The sequence below is a fragment of the Salmo salar genome, chromosome 13 (assembly GCF_965601325.2).
Source record: "Salmo salar chromosome 13, fSalSal1, whole genome shotgun sequence".
NCBI lineage: Eukaryota > Metazoa > Chordata > Actinopteri > Salmoniformes > Salmonidae > Salmo > Salmo salar.
The window spans coordinates 50,810,887-50,830,103 of record NC_138303.1 but is presented as its reverse complement, the minus strand read 5'-3'; the positions used below and the strand labels follow the sequence as shown (position 1 = coordinate 50,830,103).

The 19,217-nt window shown below is 43.2% G+C and overlaps 1 protein-coding gene across 6 annotated transcripts in view; it reads left to right on the top strand.

Annotated features, from left to right (window-relative positions):
- Positions 1 to 19,217, top strand: part of plch2a (phospholipase C, eta 2a) — a 178,856-nt gene that overhangs the window by 117,815 nt on the left and 41,824 nt on the right. For all 6 annotated transcript variants that reach the window (XM_045693350.2, XM_045693351.2, XM_045693352.2 and 3 more), the window contains 5 exons: positions 10,241 to 10,411; positions 14,860 to 14,953; positions 15,694 to 15,897; positions 16,231 to 16,351; positions 17,688 to 17,859. In XM_045693350.2, coding sequence (XP_045549306.1) covers positions 10,241 to 10,411; positions 14,860 to 14,953; positions 15,694 to 15,897; positions 16,231 to 16,351; positions 17,688 to 17,859 — 762 coding nt within the window. The remainder of the gene's footprint in view (positions 1 to 10,240; positions 10,412 to 14,859; positions 14,954 to 15,693; positions 15,898 to 16,230; positions 16,352 to 17,687; positions 17,860 to 19,217) is intronic.

Here is a 19,217-nt window from a genome sequence, read left to right as displayed (position 1 = left end):
TCTCTAAATAATGAGCAGTCAAACAATCTTACAGACAAGTCTGTCAATGGAGTTGGTCCCAAATGGCACCCTATTTAATCTATACATCTTTGCTAGGTAAAGCCCCGCCTTATCTCAGCTCACTGGTCACCATAGCAATGCCCACCCGTAGCACGCGCTCTAGCAGGTATATTCCAATGGTCATACCCAAAGCCAACACTTCCTTTGACCGCCTTTCCTTCCAGTTCTCTGCTGCCAATGACTGGAACGAATTGCAAAAATCTCTGAACCTGGAGTCTTTTTCTCCCTCTCTAACTTTAACCATCAGCTGATTGAGCAGCTTACCGATCACTGTACCTGTACACAGCCAATATGTAAATAGCCCACCCTCACCCCTATATCATCCCCATATTATTACTTTCCCTCTTGCTCTTTTGCATCCCAGTATCTCTACTTGCACATCTATCACTCCAGTATTAATGCTAAATTAATTATTTTCGCCTCTACGGCCTATTTATTGCCTACCTCCCTACTCTTCTACATTTGCACACACTGTACATAGATTTTTCTATTTTTCTTTTCATTTGTGTTACTGACTGTACGTTTGTTTATGTGTAACTCTGTGGTGTTGTTTTTGCCGCACTGCTTTGCTTTATCTTGGCCAGGTCGCAGTTGTAAATGAGAACTTGTTCTCAACTGGACTACCTGGTTAAATAAAGGTGAAATTATATCTATTTTTTAATATAGTGCACTACATTTGACCAGAGCCCTAAGCACGACATGGGGAATAGGGTGCCAATCAGGATGCGGACAATGTCAACATATTTAAACAATTTTATTTATTTAACCTTTAACCTATTTAACTAGGCAAGTCAGTTAAGAACAAATTCTGATTTACAATGACGGCCTACCTCGGCCAAACCCGGATGACGCGGGGCCAACTGTGCGCCGCCCCGATCAAAGCAATTGATACTACACACGTAGTATCAATCAAAGCAGTTGATACTACGTGTATGTATTTTAGTAAATACTTCCTTAACACTTTTTTTTTCTTCTGAAAACTGCATTGTTGGTTAAGGGCTTGTAAGTAAGCGTTTCACTGTAAGGTCTACACCTGTTGTATTTGGCGCATGTGACAAATACAATTTGACTTGATTTTGTGGCTATTTTGAAACAGTAAGTACAAAACCAGAGATGCACTTTCATTTCTGAGAGATGACGGCCCCTTTGTTTCCAATATGCTTAATTGAAACCATAAAGCCTAAGCAAACGACAATTACCTTTGATTGCTTAGATATCTCGACTCAGTTTGTGTGTGAATGCACATCCTATTGTCCCTGTATGGTTTAGAAATGACGAGGCAGCTTTTTCATGGTAAATAGAAAGGGCTGTGGCTTTCACGTCTTGATTATTTCACAACTTTAAATTGAGTTCATTCAACAACTTCAGTCAAGAACTTGACCTTTTCCAAACCCATTTCGAATTACTCACTCAGTGGTAATGGGGATGTGTCATCATGATGGTTGTGACATTTCGGACAGATTTGTCACAGGAAACTGTATTACAGGAAAGGCAATTGTGTCGTTCCATTTGATTTCAATCACTTTTTTAATTTATTTTATTCTTTTTTTTTACCCCTTTTTCTCCCCAATTTTGTGGTATTCATATGATAGTTACAGTATTGTCCCATTGCTGCAACCCCCGTACGGACTCGGGAGAGGCTAAGGTCAAGAGCTGTAGGTCCTCCGAGACATGATCCAGCCAAGCCGCACTGCTTCTTGACACAATGCCCACTTAACCCGGAAGCCAGCCATTTCCTCAGGCCAGGTGTTGGAGGAAACACCGTACACCTGGCGACCATGTCAGCGTCCATAGGAGTCGCTAGAGCGCGATGGGACAAGGACGTTCCGGTGCTGTGCCAATTGTTCACCGCCCCGTGGGTTTCCCGGTCGCGGCCGGCTGCGGATCTCTAGTGGCACATCTAGCACTGCGATGCAGTGCCTTAGACCACTGCGCCACTCGGGAGGCCCTTCAATCACTTTTTAACCACACCCCTTTTGATTTGAGCAAAACTGACCATACATATTTGGTCCTGAATGCCCAATTTTTGGAGTATTTTACCCCCCTTTTCTCCCCAATTTCGATCTTGTCTCATCGCTGCAACTCTTCAACGGGCACGGGAGAGGCGAAGGTGGAGTCATGCATCCTCCGGAACATGACCTGCCTAACTGCTCTCCTTAACACCCGCCAGATTAACCCGGAAGCCAGCCGCACCGCATGTGTCAGAGGAAACACAGTTAAACTGGCGACCGGGGTCAGCCTGCAGAAGGAGTTCCACAAGGAGTTGCTAGAGCTCGATGACCCAAGTAAAGTAAAGCCCCCCCAGCCAAACCCTCCCCTAACCTGGACGACGCTGGGCCAATTGAGATGAAAAGCCGACATGTCTTGAGTCAAGAATTCTTGACTCAAGACATGTCGGCTTTTCATTTCTTTGTAAAAAAAATTATACAAACATAATTCCACTTTGATATTATAGAGTAGGCCAGTGACAACATTTCAATTTTAAATTCAGGCAGTAACACAGCAAAATGTGGAAAAAGGCAAGGGGTGTGAATACTTTCTGAAGGCATTGCACAGTATATGCAAGTCTAAATAAGTTCAGTAGTAAATAATAGTGTTTGACATGATCTTTGAATGACTACCTCATCTCTGTACCCCATCCATACAATTATCTGTAAGGTCCCCCAGTCGAGCAGTGAATTTCAAACACAGGATTTCCAATGCAACACAAAAAGGGCACCTAGGTGTAGGTGGGTGAAAAAAGCACATTGAATATTTTTTATTTAACCTTTATTTAACTAGGCAATCAGTTAAGAACACATTATTATTTACAATGACAAAATAAAGTCCTGAACCGGTTCCAACCCCCCCAAAAAGTACCGGTATATATCATTCCTTTCTGTTCCTTTTTTTAACCAGTGAAGTCAACAGTTTTTTTAGATTTAGCTAATTCAATTACTTCACCAATCAGTGCGGATAGAGCAGGCAAGCTATTTGTTTACATGCGTGGTGGACAGACAAGTGTAGCCTATGGCACAAGATGAGAGTGAACATTTGCAGGTAGGGAAAGTGAGAGAGAGGGTTGAGGAGGAGGCTTGAAGCACTGGGCGTCTTGTTATGACATGCATTATATGAATTAGTTCCACAGAATTATTCCTAGGAGGAACGGCTTCTATGGAGGAACGTTTAATATCCTTTGAGCTAGCTAGTGAACAAGCTTCTGTGTGCAGAGTGGCACCAGAATTAAAAACACGTCTTACCTTTTTGTAGTTAATAAATCCAACGTGAAACATGATAACTATGCTTATAGTATTATAAACGCAACATGCAACAATTTCAAAGATTTTACTGAGTTACAGTTCATCTAAGGAAGTCAGCCAATTTAAATAAATAAATTAGGCCATAATCTATGGATTCCACATGACTTGTAATACAGATATGCATCTGTTGGTCACAGATACCTTTAAAAAATGTAGGGGCGTGGATCAGTTTGGGAGCTTTAACAATGTGCGGGCTTCTTCGTTCGTTACTAGGAGCGTGGATCAGAACACCAGTCAGTATCTGGTGTGACCACAATTTGCCTCATGCAGCCCAACACATCTCATTCGCATAGAGTTAATCAGGCTGTTGATTGTGGCCTGTGGAATGTTGTCCCATTCAATGGCTGTGTGAAGTTTCTGGATATTGGCAGGAACTGGAACACTTTGTCATACACGTTGGCCCAGAGCATCCCAAACATGCTCAATTGGTGACATGTCTGGTGAGTATGCAGGCCATGGAAGAATTGGGACATTTTCAGCTCCCAGGAATTGTGTACACATCCTTGCGACAATGCGCCATGCATTATCATGCTGAAACATGAGGTGAGGGCGGCAGATGAATGGCACGACACTGGGCCTCAGGATCTCCTCATGGTATCTCTGTGCATTCAAATAGCCATCGATAAAATGCAATTGTGTTCTATGTCTGTAGCTTATGCCTGCCCATAACATAACCCCACCGCCACCATGGGGCACTCTGTTCACAACATTGACATCAGAAAACTGCTCGCCCACACAACGCCATACACATGGTCTCCGGTTGCGAGGCCGGTTGGACGTGCTGCCATATTCTCTAAAACGATGTTGGAATCAGCTTATGGTAGAGAAATTAGCATTAAACAGCTCTGGTTGACATTCTTTCAGTCAACATGGCAATTGCACGCTCCCTCTAAACTTGAGACATCTGTGGCATTTTGTTTTTTGTCAAAACTGCTAATTTTGGAGTGGCCTTTTATTGTCCCCAGCACAATGTGCACCTGTGTAATGATCATGCTGTTTAATTAGCTTCTTGATATGCCACAACTGTCAGGTGGATAGATTATCTTGGAAAAGGATAAATTCTCACTAACAGGGATGTAAACATATTTGTACAAAACATTTTAGAGAAATAGGCTTTTGGGCGTATGTATTTTAAAAAAAAATTATCTCATGAAACATTGGACCAACACTTTACATGTTGTGTTTATATTTTTGTTCAGTGTAGCATTGAAAAAGTTCATCCATTTTTCTCTAGCTAATTAAAAACTCTCTCCCTATCTTCTGAATCAAGCTGAATCAAGCTGTACTGACTGTACGTCAGTACAGTAGCCTGTGCTATGGAGGGGGAGGGGCAGGTAGCCTAAACACGCACAGGCAAAGATGTTCAGCTTGCAGGCAGACACTGGAAGTTTCTGAGTGACAGAGCTGAGGGCTTTGCATAGGAGCTTTGTTGCGTTTTGTCCGTCGGACTGCCAGATGGTGAAGCGTGATTCATCACTCCAGAGAATGCATTTCCACTGCTCCAGAGTCCAATGGTGGCGAGCTTTACACCACTCTAGCTAACGCTTGGCATTGCGCATGGTGAACTTAGGCTTCAGTGCTGCTGCTCAGCCATGGAAACCCATTTCATAAATCTCCCAACTAACAGTTATTGTGCTGACGTTGCATTCAGAGGCAGTTTGGCACTCGGTACTGAGTGTTGCAACCGAGGACAGACAATTTTTAAGCGTTACGTGCTTCAGCACTCGGCGGTCCCGTTCTGTGAGCTTGTGTGGCCTACCACTTTGCGGCTGAACAGTTGTTGCACCTAGACTTTTCCACTTAAGTGATAATGCCCTCGAAGCTGGTGTTTGGAGGATATATTGCACAATATATCCTCCAAACACCGGCTTCGAGGGCATTCTCACTTTTATACAACGGGGGTTACCAACATATTAAAATAATGATTTACATATTTTCATTAAACTTTATTTTGATGAATTTATTCATACTATTTCATCCTTCCCCAAGATACAGTCCTGACACAAATCTAAGGTTGCTACCCACACCGGCTGGTTGTTCGTTCTATCGGTTCGGTTGCTAGAGACGCAACCCAGTTGTTAAGTCTTTTTGTTCTGTATCTATGGATGCGACCGAGTTGTTTGTTCTAAGTGTTCTATTGCCATACTGGCTGGCAACATTCTTATCCCTTGCATGCTAGCTAGCCAACTACGGCTAATTTACAGTCATGTCAAACAGTGCAGCCAGAATAACAACAAAGTAGCTGCATTTGCATTTGTTTAAGCTGTTTTCTAGTGAAATGTATTTCTAACATCCACAACAATAAGCTAATGATGCACAATTTTACCTGGCTTAGAAAATGTGCTCTCCCTTCAGGACACTGTTGTTCAGAGGAGCTAGCTAACACAATCCCTTCAAACTGAAGCTGGAAAGACTGCAAACTACCGTAAATTTCGGACTATAAGCCGCAACTTTTTTCCCAGGCTTTGAACCTCGCGGCTTAAACAATGACGCGGCTAATATATGGATTTTTCCCGCTTTCAATTTTTTTTTCTCCAAAAAAACACATTCGTGCTCAGTTTTTTGGCGGCATGAAGCTTTCATTAGACCAATGAAATTGCCGAACGGGTTAAGGTCAAACAACTTTTTTGTTTACTGTTTAGATTAAATCGCGCGCTCTCAAACTTCATCATTCTGATTACGGTAGTCATTTTGTCACCCTCATCATGGCAAAGACACGGAGAAATGCATATGATGCAGCTTTCAAGTTGAAGGCGATTGATCTGGCTGTTGGAAAAGGAAATAGAGCTGCTGCACGGGAGCTTGGTCTTAATGAGTCGATGATAAGACGTTGGAAACAGCAGCGTGAGGAATTGACTCAGTGCAAAAAGACAACTGAAGCTTACTGCTAATTATAATTTTTTTGTTACAAGCCGTGTTTCGTTAAAGCCTATTTATTTTTGTTACAAGCCGTGTTTCGTTAAAGCCTGTGTAAAGGTAATTTGTTTCAATGTACCGGTAGGCACCTGCGGCTTATAGACATGTGCAGCTTATTTATGTTCAAAATTTTTTTTTTAATTCAGTGGGTGCGGCTTATATTCATTGCGCTTAATAGTCCGGAAATTACGGTAGATGCATTTCATTTCATTTTACCTGTTTGCTATTGATATTTCTTGGTATATTCTTTGTATAAAAATGATGCTGATTCATGATTTCCAATGGCTGAGAAAAGCTGCCTGCCTGTCTGTTACATCCCGAGTCCCGACACGTTCATTACTATGCGACAGCTGGAGATTGAATTTGAATATTGTAACAATGTTGCAAATGTCAGAGAGACAGACAGCAAGGTCTATACAAATCTCTGCTGTTGAAAACAACTAAATGTTAGTCCAAAAGAAATGTGAGATAATGTCTACCTGCTTTTTATAGTGGCGATCAAGTTTATAAATTGCCTAGCTGGGCTGATGAGACAGTGGATTGCGCAGTCAGATGGAACAGAGTAAATAGCCATTTTAACGTCTTATGTTTAGCAGATGGTAACTCGTGGAATAGACACCGGCTGGAATGCGGTTTTAACCAATCAGCATTCAGGATTAGACCCAACCGTTGTACAATTCACAATCACAGCACTTACAGTTGACCGGGACAGCTCTAGCAGGGCAGAAATTTGACGAACTGACTTGTTGGAAAGGTGGCATCCAATGACGGTGCCACCTTGAAAGTCACTGAGCACTTCAGTAAGGCCATTCTACTACCAATGTGTCCTCGATTTTATACACCTGTCATCTACAGGTGTGGCTGAAATAGCTGAATCCACTAATTTGAAGAGGTGTCCACATACTTTTGTATATATAGTGTATCTGCAACAAAATAATTTGTTGGAAAATATGCATATTTTTTTTTATGCTGATTTTAGATATTAACATGAAAATATGTTGCCAATTGGATGGAAACCTAGCTTGAAATGTCTATGATAATGTTTTAAATGTATGCAAATTGTAAAGTATTTTTGTCTGTAACGTATTTTCCGGTATGTGTCAGATCGCAGGAAGACTAGCTGTCTCCATTGACGTTGGCTAATGGGGATCCTAATAAAAATCATAAATCCTAAAAAGTGGTGGTGAGAAGACCAAGGAAAGACGAATGGCGATATAACCCTTGATACATGACTTTTTCTTATGGTTAGGCTATTAGCTACAGACTCCCAGCCATGACATAGCCTAGTAAAGCCAGAGGGTTCTTTGATAGCATGACCCTGCGAGGATTAGCAAGTTAGTGTTGTGTTATCGTGTTAACGTGTTGTTAGCGCTGGTGGCCGTGGCTGTTCTTTTACCCCAGCCTGTGGCGTAGCTAAGCGCGCTAAGCCTCGCGCCCCACCGAGAGGTCACCCATATGGTGCTCAGGGACACAGATGGCTTCTGGTGTAATACATGGTAACACACGGTAAACACACCAGGGACCAATCTGGATGTGTGTGTGTGTGTGTGTGTGTGCGCGTGTGTGTGTGTGTGCGTGCGTGTGTGCGTGCGTGTCAGACAGGAGTGTGTTTACGGGACAGTGGACTGGTCTGCTGGCTTAACCTATTTACTCCTGGGAGGAACCTGTGTGTGATTTTCCCTGTTGACTTGACCCAGTAGGAGGATAATAACCAGCGCACGTGCATCAATTGCAATAAGCATTAGTGACTCTCTTTCAATATATATTACAGTATACATAGTTCTTGGCTTGTTAGCACATGATTTTTGGTACGTTTGTCTAATCACAACATTGTGTGCAAAGTCATAGATGGTCATGTCAGTCTGTGTTATATGTTTTTTAAATGTAACCTTTATTTAACTAGGCAAGTCGGTTAAGAACAAATTCTTATTTACAATGACGGCCTACCCCGGCCAAACCCTCCCTTAACCCGGACAATGCTGGGTCAATTGTGCGCCGCCCAATGGGACTCCCGATCACGACCGGTGTTGATACAGCCCGGGATCGAACCCGCATCTGTGATGACGCCTCTAGCACTGCGATGCAGTGCCTTAGACCGCTGCGCCACTCAGGATAAATGCTGCATTGCTGTAATTTTCCAGTTAGCTTTTAAACTCTCATAGACTAGCTCTCATGTCTCAGCTACCGTTTGGGTGCAAATCGTTACTTATATTCTGAGTTCACCATCACTGGCAACGTTAAATGGAACGGAAAAAAGAGAAAGAAAAAACACCTTGCCTGACCATGTTTACAATTTTCCAGTAAATGTAGATCCTATTGATTCAGTAAATCTGATCAGAGCACTGGCTTATCTTACTTCCACACTCCCCTCTAAGTCCCTTGAGCTCCACACACCGATAGCATCTCCTCCATTCTGACTCACTATCATCTCATTCTCCTCATTCATTGGTTCCGATTCACTGGGCCTATGAGCAGAGGCCGCTCTGTTGCTTTCAGAACAATCCTTAGGTTGAGTCCCAAATGGAACCCCCATGGGCCCTGGTCAAAAGTAGGGCACTATATAGGGAATAGGGGTTCTGGTCAAAGTAATGCACTTTATAGAAAACAGGGTGGCATTTGTGACGCACACTCAGTCTGACCCCCTGCCTGCCCAAGAAGCAGTAAGCTGAGGAAATGTGGTTGCCCATTTTATTACAAAAGGACTCCTTCCAGCACCAACTGGGAAGATTGACTTCAGAGAGCCCGTTTGGTGTTGAGACACAGAGGTACGTTGTTTCAGTGAGGCACTCTTTATCCCGGGCCGGAGGCAGCACCACTCAGGCAAGCTGCTCAATGATTTATCGCAGCTGAAAGCGCCGGAGATGAGGAAGAGAAGCGAGAATCACCACACACTGATGAATTAGTTCATATTAGCCACAAAGCGCCACCTCGTAGTAACGGCTTAAGTGCCCAGGCCCCCTTTTACATAATGAATGGGTGGGAATGAGACTAGATATTTTCTGTTGGTTTAGAAGAACAGGAGCTCTCTGGTGAACTCTCTCACCCCCCCCCCACACACACACACTCTGTGTAATCTCAATGTTTAAGAAACGAGTGGGGGTGTGGGTGTGTGTGTGTCAGTTGTTTCTGCCTAGTCATACTGAGAAATAAGTGTCAGTTCCTCACTTGTGCCTAAACCCATATTCACTCTGTGACCTGTGTGTGTGTGTGTGTGTGTGTGTGTGTGTGTGTGTGTGTGTGTGTGTGTGTGTGTGTGTGTCTGTGTGTGTGTGTGTGTGTGTGTGTGTGTGTGTGTGTGCGTGTGTGTGTGTGTCTGTGTGTGTGTGTGTGTGTGTGTGTGTGTGTGTATGCGTGTGTGTGCATCAGTGGTCAGTGTAGAGCAGGGATCTGGCTGGTTGAAAGTTATGAGAACTGGAAGTTTGAAAGTTTGTGTGTGTGTTTTCAAGAGCAGGGTGCTGGCTGGGTATCAGAACTGGCAGGTTGAAAGTGTGTGTGTTGTGCATGGAGGCTAACCTCCCACCAGCACCAACGTCATCACTCTGCAGTCAAGTCCATCTCTAGCAATGCGAGACATATGGAGCTGGCCATACACAAGAAAACCATTTCAACCATGAGTGTTGGCAGGCATACAGTTTCCTAACTATCATATGCATGCGCATATTCACGCTACATCACCAAAACACAACTCGATATTCCATCTGACTAGTTATCTAACTGAGTGTTAGAGTGGCTGTTAATTGCTGTGCATATTATTCGGGCGAACTTTTAATAATGTGATCCTATACACAACACAGTTCCATTCACAACAACACATAATTTGGTCTAGGATCTATAGGCTTGCCACATGATGAATGCAATAACAATCATCCCTGAACTGAAGAACTACTGCGATACAGTGGAAGTTAGGATTCCACTCTTTATGTCTAAATGAACTGACATGGCATTGTGACTTCTCTTCTCCCCAGGAGGCAGACACAGATGACAACCAGGGCACCCTGGACTTCGAGGAGTTCTGCTCCTTCTACAAGATGATGTCGACGCGCCGCGATCTCTACTTGCTCATGCTCACCTACAGCAACCACAAGGACCACCTGGACAGCATCGACCTGACCCGCTTCCTGGAGGTGGAGCAGAAGGTATGCAGGAGCAGAGTTGAAGCGTATGCAGGCAGGCTGGTAGGCAGATAGGCACATAGATGCACACGCATGCTGGCTCACACATCCGTACACGGATGCACACACAGGTGCAAGCATGCAGGCACGCTGGCATCTACACACGGAGGTACTCACACGGAGGTACTCACACACATACACACACACACACACACACACACACACACACTGCACATCCCCAGATTAAAAGGGTATCTATCTATGGGACATGGTTTGGGTTAACTTTTATTTTGTTGGGCCCCTTTAAAGGCCAGTGCAGTCAAACCTCTGTTTTTCCTGTGTTTTGTAACTTATTGTACAACAGCTGATGTAACTAACAATGTAAAAGTGTAAACATTTTTGATCAGTGTTATTTCCTGATAGTTGCTGGTTGGAAATACAATCTTTACAGGACCTTCTAATCAGCAGGTTTGCACGGGCTGGAGTTTCAGCTTACCATGGTGACATTACCATGCGGTAAATTGGTAAATAGACCAATAACAAAGAGAGTTCCAAACCTCTCTGCCAATAACAGCTAGTTTTCCCCTCCCCACTCAGACCACTCCCAGAGACCCCTAACAAAATCATTTACTTTAAAAAAAAATTGTTGCTAAACTGCAATTTTTGCCAATTTGAATGGAAATCTGTTACAGCAAGGTAATTAATTGTTACCCAGAAATGATTTGATATTGATATAAAAATGGCTGCATTGGGCCTTTAAGGCATTTCTGTACAGCCATTTTTTGTAAGGGCTTTACTGAGGCAAACATCTGAAGATTTGAGTCTCTATAATGGTTAGGAACATGATCCACTTGTTGGACCATTGTATCGTTTTTTTCCCCCCCTCCTGCCTGTTTCCATGTGTCAAAAATATGTTGGTCAACAGATTAAGGGGAAAAAAGCACAGGATATTACTGTTTAATTGCAGGGAAAATCTCAGTTTGACATTCTGACGCTCCAAGCTTTGACAAAGAGGTTTCAACCGTTAAGGGACAGATGGAAATGTACTGGGGGGAGGGGCTGATTCAACTCAAGGTGTTCTAAAAAAGAAATGCAACCCCCTCCCCAATGTTACAAATATTTCCACATGACCCTCCCCTTGTACAGTAAAATAAATGGAACACCCTCCCCCTCATAGAATTAACTCAAAATAATGTTTACGACCACAAATAACAATAACTATAGCGACTTTGTTTATAAACATGGATATTGACTTCAGCATGCGTTTGTGGCACAATCGGTGCCACCCAGAGCTATAGGCTAGAAGGTTGTGGGTTTGCCGACCAACACAGATGAGCTCACTCTCTCTGCCTGGTTCATTACACTATGATCATAGCTGGCTGCAGACGATCAGCTAGGGTGAAATCAGATTTTCAACATTTTGATGCCATATTTATATTTACATAAAATATATGCAATTCATTTTCCACCCACAGGTTTCTGTGCCAATGCACCACACAACCAATCAACAAAGCATACCGACTTCGAGCAATTCAATATCATGGTTTTGTGTTGACAAAAATAAAATACATCCCTCCCTACCTTAAACTTCTTGTTGTTTTGTAAAAGATGTCTCTTTCCATTCATCAATTGGCCACTGCACAATTTAGATGGATTGATTGATTGATTTTATTTGTCAGTAAAAAAAATACATACAGTTGAAGTCGGAAGTTTACATACACCTTAGCCAAATACATTTAAACTCAGTTTTTCACAATTCCTGACATTTAATCCTATTAAAAATTCCCTGTTTTGCAAGCCACCCCCTTTTTCCTCCAAACATAACGATGGTCATTATGGCCAAACAGTTATATTTCTGTTTCATCAGACCAGAGGACATTTCTCTAAATAGTACGATCTTTGTCCCCATGTGCAGTTGCAAACCGTAGTCTGGCTTTTTTATGGTGGTTTTGGAGCAGTGGCTTCTTCCTTGCTGAGCGGCCTTTCAGGTTATGTCGATATAGGACTCGTTTTACTGTGAATATAGATACTTTTGTACCTGTTTCCTCCAGCATCTTCACAAGGTCATTTGCTGTTATTCTGAGATTGATTTGCACTTTTCGCACCACCATCCCATTTGGAATGCTTATCAAAATTATCATTCTAAGTGTTGTGTTTCGTGGCAATATTGTATCAGAGCCAATATAGCCTTATCTACAGTATAGAATGCTCAGCTAACCAATGGGGAAAGCTCCTGCTACATCAAGTTAGAGGTTTTTTGATGACATAACACTTAGCCCACTAGCTAACTAAATGGGGATGTACTGTATCTTCCCCCGTGAGTCACCCCGTAGAGACCGCGCTAGGTGACAGACAGTCATTTAATGGATTTGCCATTGGGTTCTGAAGCAAATGCTTAATAGTGCTTAAGTGCAGACACAGGCCCCTACAAGGCTATTAGAATTAGCAGTATCACTTCAAATTAACTTCTAAAGGCTTCAGGGGATAAAATGTAATATGGTTCTGCTGTGAAAAAGACAGAAAAAAAAGAAAAGGAGCTGTAATTAGGAAATTGTATCCAACCTGTCATATTTTTGGGGCACGGAATTGGATGTTCCACTACTCCCTACTTCGTTGGGAAGCATTGAGGCGGTTTTGCGAGGTGATTTATTTGAAATGGGTTCAGGATGCAGCTGGGCTGTCTCTAGCTCTTCTCTCCTCTCTCTGCTGGCATCATTAGCTACAGCCTCCTCTCAGTTTCTCATTTTAACTGTGTTTACTAGCTCTCTCTTGCTGTGTGTGTGTGTGTGTGTGCGTGTGCGTGTGCGTGTGGTGGGCGTGTGTGTGTGTGTGTGTGTGTGTGTGTGTGTGTGTGTGTGTGTGTGTGTGTGTGTGTGTGTGTGTGTGTGTGTGTGTGTGTGTGTTTCAAGTTTTGTTAGTCGTATGTACTGGATACACATGGTATCAGTGGTGGTCAGTGCCGTTTAAGATGAGGGAGGCCATTGGATGACTGGAGCGTGGATATTTGTATTTGATGACTGTCATTCATATTCTATTCACCATGTTCAATGTAACATCGATAGGTTTAGGCTACTACATGATACTCTAATTGTCCCTATACCCATCATGAGGTCGCTACAACCGAGCCTATGAATAAAAGATTACTACATGTGTACCTACACACTGAAGAAGGCTGTAAAGCCGAAACATCTGTGTACGCTATCCTTGATGAAGTAAGCCTTGTGCGACATCTTTTTAAATGCGAACCGTTACACTTTTTGGTTTGTCCTTCTCTACAATGCAACAACAATAAGAAATAATAAAATAATACGAATATAAAGTAAATGGCTCAATAAAATGGAATAATTTTTTGCATATGTATAATACAGGAAGGCACAATTTATAGTCCAATATGTGTTTTGAGGAATGGGGGGATTGGGGGAAAGTTTAAATTGTGCAGTATTTAGCAATCATAATAAGAGTGTGTGTGTGTGTGAATGAGTGTATATCTGTGTGGGTGTGTGCATGTGTGAGTGCATGTGTGCTAATGTGCGGCGAGTCAGTGCAGGTAGTCAGTCCCGTTCAAGTTTTCAGCAGTCTGATGGCTTGTAGATAGACAATGTCTCTAAGACTGTTGGTATCAGATCTCATGCTCTGATACGGTCAGCCCGACGGTAAGGGAGTGAACAGCTTGTAGCTGGATTGTATGGGTTCGTTGATGATGCTGCGGGCCTTCATCAGGCACCATTTTGTGTGTGTGGTGTATATTAACTCTCCCATCTCTGCCTCAATACCATTGCCCAAAATGTGTCCACTCTACACACTCGTAAGCCAAACCCATTTATCCACATTTACCCACTTATTAAAAATCCCCTGAACCTCTCATGACGAGGCATTGGGTATTGGAGCAAAACCACAGTCAGTAAGCAGTTTGATGTCAAATCCCTCATGTTTGAGAGTGAGCAGTTGAAAGTGTCACAACAGAAGGGAGAATTAGCGTTTTTGCTGGCTAGCTTCTCATTCTGTGGTCGAAATCCTGTTTACCCCTTCAACAAGTAGACCAAGCCACTTAGCCAAAGCCTCTCTCTCCCAGTGCTAAGCGCTAACCACAAACATATTGGCCTAGTAGTGTGCAGCCCTGTACTGGGAAAAAAACTGGCACTGAGACAGTCTGTTTCTTCAACAACTTCCCCCACCCATTTTGGAACGGCCTGACGATGATCAACATGGATGGGAATCTGATCGACCAGTCAGCCGGTTTAAAAGGGCCAGCTGTTGGGCGGACAATCGGATTCCAGCACAGGGATGGGGGGCAGAAGCCGCATGTGAGGACATCTCCTAATTGGATTAACAGGACTTCTCCAACCCTCCCAATGTTTACTGTTATGGAGGGGGGATTTGAGGAGACGTAGTTAATTATGGGCACTGTAGTCAATCTGCGTTTCTTACTGTTTGCTTATGTGTTTTTGTTTTTGTCTTTTTCCGTTTTGTAGATGACCAAGGTGACCAAAGACCATTGCCTTGAGATTGTGAACAAATTTGAGCCCTGCTCCGAGAACCAGAAGCAGGGAGTTCTGGGTATTGATGGTAAGAGCTCTCTTATTGGTCCCCTTTTCGATTGCCCTTTTATCAGTCAAATGTTGAATGTCTCACCATGCTCTGAAATTGAGCTTTTCTGACAGCCTATTCATATAGACTCCCTGAAAACCCCCCAGTGATTATACAAAAACATGTTTATTGTTAATCTCTAGAAAATCCAAATAGTTTAGAAGTATTATATTTTAAAAAAATGGATGCATGAAATGTTGGCTTGTAATCATTGATTTTGTTTGTTGATCTGTCCCTAAACCAACAGACATACTCTGAGCATTGTCTGAACTTGTCATTTAAGTGAGCGAATACTTAACATTTGTGTACTGTCAGTTTAAATACAACATCTACAGACCACATTCATGTGTCTGTATCTCTGTCATATGAACATGTCATCATCTCTCTCTATTCAGAATACATCTACAATATTGATATTTATATGCCCAAAGGAAATCCCTCTAGGAACTCACCATGGTCAAATCACCCCGAGATCCACTTTCATGTTCAACACATCTGCCCCATTCCCCTCAATCCCACCCATCTACAACATGTCTCCAACACATCATGATTGATGGCTCCCATGTGGTCCTCTTCAGGGTTGCATTCACTAGGCACCAAAGGAACGAAAATTGACTGAAACAGGGAGGGGACTACCTGGACTTGTCCAATAAGGAATATTCATTTTCATTTTCAGTTGCAAAACGTTGTAAAACAAATTCTGTGTGTGTGTGACCCAGGTTTCACCAGCTACATGCGCAGCCCGGCGGGGGACATCTTCAACCCGGAGCACTACGAGGTGACCCAAGACATGTCGCAGCCGCTCTGCAACTACTTCATCGCCTCCTCCCACAACACCTACCTGATGGGCGACCAGCTCATGTCCCAGTCCCGCGTCGACATGTACGCCTGGGTGCTACAGGCCGGCTGCCGCTGCGTGGAGGGTCGGTGAAAGACGCCGTTCTCTCCATCATGAGCACACACACAGACACACAAACATTTGTGTGTAAAGAAGCACATGCAAGCAAACACATGCACCCAAATACATGTTTGCAAGAAAGCATGTACCCGTGCACATATACACACACAGGTTACATACAGTGTTACAAATATTCGCTATGTCTATCATCACAGTCAGTGACTGTAATGGGTCCCTAGTAAGTATAAGAGCATGGTTAAAGTAATAACACGGGGCTATTAACTGGCTTTGAGTGCCCTTCCCTTCTCATGGTCGCTCCTCTCATTCACCCCTTTCTTTTTATTCCCCTCCACTGAAGTGGACTGCTGGGACGGGCAGGACGGAGAGCCCATCGTGCACCACGGCTACACGCTCACCTCCAAGATCCTCTTCAAAGACGTCATCGAGACCATCAACAAGTACGCCTTTTTGAAAAACGAGTAAGTGTTTCGCTGCTTTGAATTTCATCTCTTTCTCTCATCTCCTTTTGTCCATAGATACATCAGCTAGTTTTCCAGGTTTCAACACCCTGACAGAAAGTGGGACTCTTATGGCACATGGAAAATGAGGTTCTGAGACATTCGCTCGCACATAATCTCAATTCACAACTCTCTTTTATGCCATGCCGTTCATCCTGAGCCTATATAGGAGAATGCGTGGGAATGAGACATTGAATTCAATTGCCGTCAGTATGGTGTTTCATGAGATAGGGGTCTGATGAGAGCTTTTTGTCATGCACGCAATAGCGAGCCTAACAACATTGTGCGTTTATGCTAATGGTTTCAGTATGACATTCAGATGTAGTCTACTTTACCGTAGGGTATGTAATGCATTAGATACACCAATGAACAAGGCTCATGGTAAAAACATTTTTTTTTTATTGAATTATTATAGTCATTTATAAATCACAAACTATTAAAGATAATTATCTCCTAATATTCCTAATACAAATAGGTGGTTCTCAGTGACTCAGTCTCTTTCATTTAGTTGTTTTTCTTGAACAAAGGAAGCAAACAAATTGATGCTCCGCTAGAATGAAATCTATCATAGACTACACAACGAGTCCCTGGGATCATAGTTGAAAGGCACTGCTCGACGATGCAGTGTATTGTTTTGAGTAGTGCCCATAGCAATGATTTTGAGGACAGAACAGGGAACGTCGGCGACCATCATGTCTTGGGTTATGGTGGGCTGTGTTGTGTGCCTTAGGAGACAGAGAAATGCAGGCTTGACACTCCTACAGGCTTACTGGAACAAGCGAGTGTTTCTACATGACCTTCTTTCACACACACACACACACACACACACACACACACACACACACCACCACACACCACACACCACACACCACACACACACACACACACACACACACACACACACCAGTGCTACTGTAGGCGATAATCCAATCAAGATGCACGTGAGTCTGCATGCATATTTGTGTGATCTTTAGTGCAAGACTATTTGTAGATAATTGTTTGAACAGCAAGGAACGTATTCAACTTCAGAGAATGTTGTAATTTTCTGAGGCACTTCAAAATCACATTTCAGAGAGTTGAAGGTGATGACATTGGAATGAAACTCTAGTCACAAATTGAAAACCCATGTCTTTCTCATCAACTGTCTCGTTAGTGATAACCCAGTGCCAAGGATGTACCATAGATGTCTGACACTATATAGATTGATGGCTTTATCTCTGGCGTACAGCCAGAGATAAAGCCGAGTCTTTGTCCTCAAGTCTCAGACGTTGTGATAACCTATGTCTGTCCCTGTCAGCTACCCAGTGATCCTGTCCATAGAGAACCACTGCAGCGTCCCCCAGCAGAAGAAGATGGCCCAGTACCTGGTGGAGGTGATGGGAGACAAGCTGGACCTCTCAGCCGTCAAGGCAGACGAACAGGGCCACCTGCCCTCCCCAGACACCCTCAAAGGGAAGATCCTCGTCAAGGTAAACACTTTGCAGCCAGTCATAGACCAGGGGTCTTTCCACCCTCGGTCCCAGAAAGGAGATCTACTGGGTGTTCAGGCTTTTGTTTCTTCCCAGCAGTAATACACCTGATACAGCGAATCGTGGATCTGCGGACTATTGAAATAGAAGCCTTGGTTGGAACAAATGCCTGCAGGCTTGGACACTAACCCTTGTCACATTACAGAAAGGGAGGAATATTGCCAAAAGCAATACATCATATTAGAAACAAGCAAATTAATTTCTAAAAAGGTGAAGGCGCCTGAGTTCCTTCCTGCTCGCTATATAAATGAAGTTGGAAATTGTTCAACCTGTAGCTGACTCCTGGCACATCAGGCAGCTATGGGTCAATGGGCACTCCTAGCGCTAGTTACCACACTGTTCTAAATACAGCCTCAACTCCACACGTCTTCCAAAGACAGACAGCTTAAAAATAAATCACTCTGATTTGGCCCCAGTGGGTCTTCGGAAGTAGTCCTCTCCTTCATGCCCTCTGACCATGAAAGGACGTGACTGGCCAAATCAATATGGCTGACAACTATCCAGCTTTTTTCTTTTCATCATCGCTAAAGAAAGGAGACAACGAGAGGAAACCTTTTAAGAGTGCTAAGAGACATGCATGTCTGTAACAAACTTGAGTTGCCTCTATCAACTCCACATTAGCAGACAAGAGAGAACAGACAGTTTTGAAGTAAAGGAGGGTTTATTGATGCCAGGTGCTTTAGTGGAAGAAGGCCCAGTACCAAGGCCTGGTTGGCATTCACATCACACTGCCATGTGGCAGCTGTCCAGTAGAGCTGCATGTGATTGTACTATAACATCACTCCTACATGATCGTTTGGAACTGGCTGAAGGGATGGATTTTCTCATTTGATTGTGGATCATTATAGTTTTGTCTGCGTTTCAATTAACTGTCAACAGTGTGTGTGTGCGTGCGTGCGCGTGGCCCCTAAAGAGACCGTTTCTTATGATGGTTCTAAAACATTGCATACCAGAAGCACACTGCCATGTTTAACACAGCACTTAAAGGAATACTCCCCCCAAATTCTTTTATCATATCGGCTGGACTTCTCTATATTGAAAGGTATATGTCTGGAAAACTTGATTGCTGACATGCAAAACATTTTGGAACTATATCAACAGTGGACTAAAGAAACAAATACCAAAAGATAGTTTTTGGGTGGAATTGGCCTTTAACTCATTCTTCTCCACTCACAACGTGCACAATGCTTGCGAAACTGTCCGATGACACTAAATGCAGCCGTAGCTTCTTTATTGATTTTCGACCAATCCTGAAGCCAGAACAGAAGCTGCATGGCTCTCCATTGATAGTAGTATCA